The sequence below is a fragment of the Symphodus melops genome, assembly GCF_947650265.1.
Source record: "Symphodus melops genome assembly, chromosome: 7".
Classification (NCBI taxonomy): Eukaryota; Metazoa; Chordata; class Actinopteri; order Labriformes; family Labridae; genus Symphodus; species Symphodus melops.
In genome coordinates, this window is record NC_136697.1 from 9845693 (window position 1) to 9855074 (window position 9382).

At 46.3% G+C, this 9382-nt stretch overlaps 1 protein-coding gene across 1 annotated transcript; it reads right to left on the bottom strand.

Annotated features, from left to right (window-relative positions):
- Positions 1-93: 93 nt before the first annotated feature.
- LOC306827448 (UDP-glucuronosyltransferase 1A1-like) lies at positions 94-9004 on the bottom strand. Its single transcript, XM_079349272.1, has 9 exons — positions 8351-9004; positions 7876-7939; positions 7641-7789; positions 7406-7533; positions 1340-1433; positions 1119-1244; positions 953-1040; positions 645-864; positions 94-529 (listed from the first exon to the last, which is right to left on the bottom strand). The coding sequence occupies exons 1-9, from the start codon at positions 8876-8878 to the stop codon at positions 259-261; spliced, it is 1668 nt and encodes a 555-aa protein (XP_079205398.1). The 5' UTR covers positions 8879-9004; the 3' UTR covers positions 94-258.
- Between the last annotated feature and the right edge of the window lie 378 nt (positions 9005-9382).

Below are 9382 nucleotides of genomic sequence, written 5' to 3' on the forward strand. Positions count from 1 at the left end.
TGTCGAGTACGCCCTCTTCCCACCAAAGAAGGGTGGCCACTAATCCTCATCCCCAGAGCACAATGCGGTTTATTAATATTCTGTGTTTTTCATTAAATAAATTTCCTTTTGATCACCTCACAGTTTTCCGCATTCTTCTGTTTAACCTTTAAATCACAATCAGGCTGTACTCTCCACTGTGTTCATGATTAGTTTATCTCCCTTATGAACAAAGAGTGTTGGTGCTAGCTGGGATGAATTCACAAATGCAGCACAGAGTTATTCCTGCTTCCTCTTCCTGCTCAGTTTACAGAAGCAAAGTTTGAAGCATTTTACTGTCAACATCACACAAACCAGCAGAATAGTAGCCAGAAATGCTATCACATCCAGGCTGAAGTACTGGAACCAGTAGAGGTTGTGAACAGCAGCTCTGAGATGTTTAGCTCCTTTGTGCCGCATCACAAATTCTGTCCAGTACACTGAGAGGTCGATCGGGTCGATTGGTCGGTCTTTATGGAGAGCTGAGAGCCTCTGCATGTTCTCTTTATACCTGCACAGGGACAGATTGATGGCAGGAGTTACCAAATACTAAATGAATTGCTTTAAATTTAACTTAGCTTTTTAAAAATATAATACAACATCTTGAGCAACAGCCTTCCCCTCACCTGGTGTTATTGATGACCTCATTCAGTGCTTGGACAATGCTTTCTGTAGTGATAGTAAACAGATTCAACACCACTCCCACTTCTCTGCTTGCAAACCTCTTTGCATTGTCCGGCTGGTCCCCAGAAATCGGCATCATCACCATGGGAACAGCATGACACAGACCCTCAAATAGACCGTGTGAGCCAGCATGAGTGATGAAAGCCCGAACTCCGGGTTGAGCTTATGAAGTGAGAAGTCAAAAGTCATTTATGTGATTCATCCCCAGTCAGTTTTGAGTTTTGTGTGGCACACCTCAGGATAAACTTACCGAGAAGGTCATTCTGAGGCACCCAGGGCATCATCTTAACATTTTCTGGGACATTGTCAGGAATCTTCCCCTCGAACCTCCATATGACCTGTTAAAAGGTTATTTTTGATGAATACACTGATGACTATTTACAAAAATGAAATGTATATACAGCATATTCCTCTACCTTCTGTGGGATCTGTCTGAAGGCTTCTAGAAAAATGTTGGTTGCCTCTTCAGGCATATCTGGCAATGCGCTGCCCAGAGTGAACACTATAAATCCATGCTCTCCTGACACCCAGGAGTCCAAATCCTGTGTGCACAGATATTTGGGTCTGGTGGCATTCATTTCTTCCAATTCAGTTCTATTTCCTCATAAAAACAAGTGAGAGAAACTCAGAAACTTACTTTAGGAAGCGGATTTCTTATGTTGCAGTTAATCCCACCGACTAGAACCATATTTGGCATGAGAGGTCGAGGAAACTCCATTGTGAAGTCAAGCCTGGAAGGGATGTGGAGAAGTGGTGCAAAGACTGTTAGAGGTGTGTATTGGCCAAGACAGTACAATCAAAAGTGCAACTATTCATGGCCAGTCTTTAGGCCTCCTGCCCCCATGGATTCTTGGCAATAGATTTCACTGTGATAGAGCCTAGATGGGAAGCAAAATGTGTAGATACACTCAGGCCATTCCTACCAAGGATCAAAGAGCCAGCACAGTGGCAGAGATGCTCGCCACATACTGGTTCCACCGCTTTAGACCACCGTGCTGGTATCACTTGGACCAAGGGTGAAACTTCAAGAGCAACCTTATTAAGCAACTATGAAGATTTACAACATCCAAAAGAGTTGCACCACCCCATACCGCCCACAGGGAAATTGCCGATGTGAACGTTTCAACCGAACAGCGGTGGCATCTCTCTCAGGTAACCTATGCATATAATACTACCATCCATCAGTCTACGGGGATGACCCCATACTTTCTGATGTTTGGGTGGAAGCCTCGTCTGCCCATAGACTTTTTGCTAGGCATCAACGAGGAGGAGGAGACTGGCCAGAGCAGTGTGGAGGACTGGGTGCAGGAAGATAGAGTCCCTGCAGGGAGCATATCGCCATGTACAGTAGCGGTTGACGAAGGGACGACGTTTGAGGGATCAGAGGTACCTCAGTCAAATGAATGACCCCAGGCTGGTTGAAGGTGACCTTGTCTTCATCGGAAACCACTCTGTAAATGGACGCAACAAGATCCAGGATGCATGGGAGTCCATGGTTTATCATCTGGTTTTGCGGCCACGAGAACATGGAGTTGTCTATTCAATTGCTCCCATTGACCAGGATAGGCCAGTGTGACAGGTCCACCCCACAGAACTGAGGTGGGTGCAGATGGGTGCTTTACAAGATGACATGGAGCTCGATGAAATTCTTCCAGTGGATCAGGTTTTGGAAGAAGATTGGAAATCATACAAAGAAGTGATACCTTCAGGAGTACTGATCTATGAGCGACAAGGTGAGGATGAGCTAGGTAGTGGTGAGGCCCATGACACAGTTGAACTGGAGCAGGAAGCCCCAGACTCCGAGAGTGATGGTGTGGTGGAGGCCGAAATGAATGAGACTTCAGAATCTGAAGAATCGTCTGGGCAAGAAGGGGCTCCCCGAAGAACAACCAGGAGAACGGCTGGACAACATCTCAATCCGTTTAGATTACTCTAACCAGTAAGGTTGAATCTTTGCCACCAGTACGGGAGATGAGGTAGTAAAATGTTTGTTTTTTAAATACAGTGTTTTTATCTTGTTGTACATTGTCGGGGCACCGATACACTTAGAGTGGAACGACTGTAGCCACTTGCACCAGAAACACTGCTGTTCTCTGGATGGGTATAAAGAGAGGTAGGAACAGTGAGGAGGAGTTAAGTTTTCAGACGGGAGGAGAGGGATGGTGCACACCCTCACCCATGCCTGCTGTTTTGTTTGTCTGAGTCTCGGAGGACTGGTAAGGACACACTTCGTTTTTTTATATAGTTTTATTATGAGAAGGTATCCAATATGTCAATACCAGTGCTGATTTGTTTTCAGTTGTTGTTTGATCGCAACATTCCAGATATGTCAGGTGCGGCTATAGAGGCTGGTTGCCTAGTGAGTGTCCCTGGTAAATGACAGAGCTTGTGATCGGTGAGGAAAGCTAAACACGGTTTTACTTTTATTTAAATAGCTATAAAGTTAAAAAATGATGCCATGTCTTTAAGTCACAGTGCAGCCCAGTGTTGCACCTGGTGGTGGATGCTGCAAGGGTTTGGGCCGAGCATACCAGGTACTCACAATCATAAATGTTTTTTTCTAATAAAGCCATGACCCTTTAAATAAGGTTGTATATAGGATTTTGTAAAATAAATAAGGTGACCAACTTGCGTTTTTATTTCTTTGTTTTAGGAAGCCTGGCAGATTTTCTTTTCTGCTCTTACTGTGTGGGTTTAGTTCTCTGTGTTGATATTTTTGTTTAATTTTTTATTGTTTCTAGTCCACCTGGCATAGGATGGAACCAGATGATTAGAGTGATTACCATTAAAGTGACCTGTGCTCAGTAAGGTGACTATCAATATTCATTAAAGTGTCCAACTGGAGGCTGACTCTGAGGTCAGCGGTGCAGATGAGGAGTGAGAAAAAAGTCAAAAAAGAGCCCAGGGTTCACCGTCTGGTTCTTCCCTGCCGTGACAGTGAAGTGTTGTACAGTCTTATCGCCAGGGGGACAAAAGAGTCTGTCCATGGAGCACGACTGTGACAGCAGTCTGTCACTGAACATGCTCCTCTGGCCGGTGAAGGTGCTGTGCAGAGGGTGGTGTGTGTTGTCCATGATGGAGAGCATTTTGTCCAGAGACCTCCTCTCTACCACTGTCACCAGTGAGTCCAGCTCTGTACCCAACACAGAGCCGGCCCTCCTCACCAGTCTTTCCAGGCGTGCTGCGTCCCTCTTCTTGCAGCTTCCTCCCCAGCACACCACTGCGTAAAAGAGGACGCTGGACACCACAGACTGGTAGAACATCTGCAGCAGCTTTTTGCAGATGTTGAAGGACCCCAGCCTTCTCAGGAAGTACAGACGACTCTGTCCCTTCCTGCAGGTAGTGTCCATGTTAGGCGACCAGTCCAGCTTGTCATCCAGCTGCAGCCCCAGATACCCGTAGGTCCTGACCACCTCCACGTCGACCCCCCCGATGGAATCAGGTTCTAGATGTGGTTTGTTCCTTCGGAAGTCCACCACCATCTCCTTGGTCTTGGAGGTGTTTAACTGCAGATGGTTGTCACTGCACCACGTCACAAAGTCCTCGATCAGGCTCCTGTACTCCTCCTCCTGTCCATCCCTGACACAACCAACTATCGCAGTGTCGTCCGAGTATTTCTGCATGTGGCAGAGCTCAGAGTTATACTGGAAGTCAGAGGTGTACAGGGTGAACAGGACGGGGGAGAGCACAGTCCCCTGTGGTGCACCGGTGCTGCTGACCACAGTGTCTGATGTGCAGTCCTTCAGTCTGACGTACTGTGGTCTCTCTGTGAGGTAGTCCGTGATCCACCTCACCAGGTACGAGTCCACCCTCATCTCGGTCAGCTTGTCTCTCAGTAGGAGGGGACGGATGGTGTCGAAGGCGCTTGAGAAATCAAAGAACATGATTCTCATCACGCTGCTCCCTTTGTCCAGATGAGAGTAAGCCCTGTGTAGAAGATAGAGGATGGCATCATCCACGCCCACCTTTGCCTGGTATGCAAACTGCAGGGGATCCTGTGCGTGTTGGACCTGGGGTCTGAGGTGTTGGAGCAGCAGCCGTTCGAAGGTCTGAAGTCGCCTGGCTCACTGGGGTTTTTCTTCTTGGGGACCGGGGTGAGGCACAAGGTCTTCCAGAATACAGGAACCTTCCCAAGCCGCAGGCTCATGTTGAAGATGTGCTGAAGTGGCTCCCCCAGCTCAGCAGAGCAGGCCTTTAGCATCCTGGGACACACCTTGTCCGGGCCGGCTGCCTTCCTGGGGCGGAGTCTCTTCAGCTCCTTTCTAACCTGGTCTCTGGTGATGGTGGGGGGGAGGGGGGATGGATTGTCACTGGGGGTTGTGTCTGTCCTGGTGGAGGTGTTGGGGGGAGTGAGAGGGGGGGAGGGGGTGTGTAGAGGGGTGCTGGGGGGACAGGCACTGGCTGCAGCGACGGGGTTGTCAAACCTGTTAAAAAACAAGTTGAGCTGGTTTGCTCTCTCAGGGTCCCCGTCTTCTGCGTTGTTATTTTTCTTCTTGCAGCCTGTGATGGTTTTCATGCCCTCCCAGACCCCCCTCATGTTGTTCAGCTGCAGCTTCTGCTCTACCTTCCTTCTGTACTCCTCCTTTGCCTCTCGGAGTCTGACCTTGAGTTCCCCCTGCACACGCTTCAGCTCTGCCTGGTCTCCCTCCTTGAATGCCCTTTTCTTCCTGTTAAGGATCTCCTTGACATCGCTGGTGATCCAGGGCTTGTTGTTCAGGAAGCAGCGCACAGTTTTAGTGGGAACCACAACGTCCATACAGAAGTTCATGTAGTCAGTTGTGCAGGGTGTGACCCCCTCAATGTCATCACCATGGGTCTCTTGCAGGGCACTCCAGTCCATGGTCTCAAAACAGTCTCTGAGCGCCTCCTCTGCCTCAGGAGACCACTTTCTGAAGGTGCAAGTAGTTACCGGTTGTCTCTGGATCTTAGTCTTGTACTGTGGCTTTAGTAGGACCAGGTTGTGATCGGACTTATCCAGAGGTGGTAGGGGGGTGGCAGTGTAGGCATCCTTCACGTTTGCATACAGGAGGTCTATTGTCCTGTTCTTCCTGGTGGGACAGCTTACAAACTGGTGAAAGTCCGGTAGTGTGGAGTTCAATGTAACATGATTAAAGTCCCCTGAGATGGCAATGAAAGCATCAGGGTGCAGTGTTTGTAATCTCGAGATGTTTGAGTGGATGACGTCACACACCGTCTCGGCGTGCGCGCGGGGTGGGACGTAAACACAAACCACGATCGCGTGAGAAAACTCTCTGGGTATGTAGTAAGGACAGAGACCTACCGCCAGCAGCTCGATGTCTTTGCTGCACGTTGCCTCCTTCACAGTAACATGTCCATGGTGGCACCATCTGTTGTTAATAAACAGCGCGAGTCCTCCTCCTTTCCGTTTGCCGCTGAGTTTCGTGTCTCTGTCCGCTCTCATTGTAGTGAAGCCCGGTAGATCCACGTTAGCGTCTGGGGTGTTTTGAGTCAGCCAGGTTTCTGTGAGGCACATTAAACTGCACTCTCTAAATGTCCGGTTGTTCCTCACAAGAGCAGCCAGCTCGTCTGTCTTGTTGGTTAGACAGTTTACGTTCCCCATAACTATCACCGGAACCGAGGGCTTGAACCTCCATCGCTTAGCCGCTAGCTTAGCCTTTAGCATAGCCCCTGCTCGACAGCCTCTATACCGCCGCTTCAGCTCCACAGGTATCGGATGAACGATGCCGGCTTGTCCCGCTGACCAGAGTGAGAGCAGTGTCTCCCTTGAATAAGAAAGTTTTCTGCTGCTATTTCCACGAAGGCACGAAAGAGTATCCATAGGATACATAAAGTTATACACTGAAAGTGTACTATAAAACTATAAAACTATAAAAGTAGAAGTTGGCACAGAGCCAAAACAAACAAATAACATATCACGACGGGTACGACAGGGACGGAGCTACTGAATATGCAGCCACTCACGTCGGCGCACAGGTGAGAACTGGTATTCGAGTCAAAAGATTTTTGAAACCCAGTTTGTAAAACGCCACAAGTTTGTTGCATGTCGAGTGCGTATTTTCGAGTTGTGCCCATAGTGTGATTTGCAATGATCTTGCATGACAAAGTCTTTTACTCCCCTATTTGAAGTGATATTGAATTCCTCTTCGGCAAACACCAAAAAAGTCTACCTACTCTAACCGTTGTCCTGTGGACAGTTGAGCCGATTATTTTAGTGACACATGAGTTTTATGTAATTTAAGTGAATAAACGTTGGCACCTTTCTGTTTTTTTTTTTCTTCCTTTCTGTTCCGTCTGTTTTTCTTTTTTGATTGTTCATTGATTTGACCCCTGCCAGGGATTCTTGCATAGACCGATTACACCAGTAGATGGGGCTGTTACATATAAACTTTTTGAAACCACAGGTGTAAAAACAGGATCAACAGTTTTCAAAAGTCTCTTCTTGTCATTCTATATCTCACTCTTCTTGCTCTCTCTCAGGTATGTGTCAGCTGTGTATGTTTTGTAAAAAGGATGGGCATGACAACCTGAAGCTTCAACCAAAAAACTTTTAACTCAATCTATTCTAATTTATTTAGTTGTGATTATGTTTAAACTTCTTTATGAGGTTTTTTTTTTTTTTTGAGAACTTGCTAATACAGACTAAAATTAACATCAGCATCTAATTTTGATAAATGTGTGCTGTCCCTATAAAAATTAACAATATATCGTTTGTACATGTTACCTTAGCAGCCAGATATCAGATTCAGAAAGGACCTCAGCCACGCCCACCTCCTCTCCCAGAAACCGATAAGCGATGTTGTCAAAGTGCCAGTACAGAAACCTGCAGAACAGGGGCTCAAGTAAAGCTGCCTGTAGGTCAGAGGTTTCACAACAATAAAGTGTAAATAAAACAAGGTAAGAGTTTAATCATTAAAAGTTTAATTGAATAGTGTCAAATATAATCTTGAAGTGCTCACCACAGTGTTGATACTTCTCTCCATGAAGTTCATTTTATCTGTGAATCCTGAGAAGAAGCGGGGCACGTACGAGGGCGGGGAGGGGCAGCCTGCAGACTTTATATCCAGGGAACATGGAATACCCCTCAGCACATTTACAAAGGGGAGACCTGAGGAGGATTGAGTGCAGAAGAGGGACAACGTGCAGATTTAAAAAAGGAAACAACAGATAATATTTAGGTGTGGCTGAACTCACCTAGTTTTCGAGCAATTAAGGCTCCTGTGGGCACCATGGGGTCTGTTAAGACGGCATCGAAATCCTGCAGACAGAAGAATTGAAAAATAGGGTGCATGTTTAACAGTGTTCAATAATAATACAATAAAAAATGTGTCCAGCGTCCAAACCTTCAATCTTAATCGTAGACTAATAAAAAGAGTTTTGTTTTTAGATAAGATTAAACAGAAGGCAGGCTGTTAATCACCTGTCTGAATCCTACATTGTAACAGATCTTCCAGTTGTTAATAGCAACAATACAGACCTTACATATATTTTTCTAACTGACCATTTGGCCTCTGGATGTCATAAAGAGACATCCTTATTCAGGGAGTTGTGCACAGCAGTCTACTATGAACCCTTTACAGCATAATATTGATCCAACACAGCCCCAGCTGTCAAACAAGTAGCTCCAAAGAAGCAAGACCAGACTTGACCCCTGTCTTATTGTACTCACCTGTTGTGCCAAATGGGAGATGATTGTATCATTGAATAGCAGGCTCTCTGCAATTGTGTGGAAGAATTCTTGTATTCTCTGCATTTGTGAGAATTGTTTCTTTGCTCGCTGTATAATGGACCCATTGGATTTTTCCATGAAGTTCTTATTTGTGAACAAGAGCTGATCGATGAATTCCTTGGTGTAAGGGATAGGGAAGGTAATAGTGTCATAGTGCTTCCCTGGACCCATCCGTATGGAGACCTCTGGTATCACAACGGTGACCTGGTGTCCACGGCGACCCAATTCTTGGGACAGGGCCTTCACAGCCACCCAGTGACTGCCGTCCATGGGTATCACAAGAAGTTTGCCCCGGAAAGGCACAGAGGCTGGGTCACCTGCAGGGCTGGAGGTTGTTACTTCAGTCTCTACTTTGTCTTCATCTGGTTTGGACTTTTCTGCGACGGACTTCATTTTCTTATCTGCGGCACAGTTTGCATGCATGTCCATGTTTAGCAGCAGGAACACAAACACAGCTGCTTTCCACATTGTTTACTCTCCTGTCTGTCTAAAGCTCAGTGAAAATGCATCCGACACGGACAACAAGGAGTGTCAGAATGAGAAGGCAGAAAACTCTGTCCTTTGAATGCTCCTATAAACCCCTCCTCCGTCTGAAATACCTTTGTGTGTGTGTGTGTTCAAAGTCCTCACTTAAATAGGCGTGTTTGAGTTAGCAGCAGTCATAGTTTTCAACAACAAGTCTTCAATAAAGGTTGATGAGGAGACTGTAGCTCCACTTACTGTGTAATTCTAAAATCATGAAAAGAAAGTATCCATTCAAACCTGATACTGCACCTGAGGGAAATGTGGGAATATCTGGAGCAGCATGATCCATAATGTTGTCGTGTGCCAGCAGAAGTTTAAGCAGAGGTGAGGTGATGTTCGTGTTAGTTTCTGATAAAGAAAGTGTCCTTGAAGTGTTGCACACAATACAGTCTTTGCTGCAAGTTTACAGCATAACAGGAGAAGTTTGGCCTAAGAAAATAGTTTTAA

Bases quoted from the DNA above. Each gene is read 5' to 3' on its own strand.
- LOC306827448 (XM_079349272.1), bottom strand. From the start codon at position 8,878: ATGTGGAAAGCAGCTGTGTTTGTGTTCCTGCTGCTAAACATGGACATG. The intron at 1,434-7,405 runs GTAACATGTACA...CATCCCTTCCAG, and splicing joins TCTGATATCTGGCTGCTAAG to GCTTGACTTCACAATGGAGT. The intron at 1,245-1,339 runs GTAAGTTTCTGA...CTGTGCACACAG, and splicing joins TAAGAAATCCGCTTCCTAAA to GATTTGGACTCCTGGGTGTC.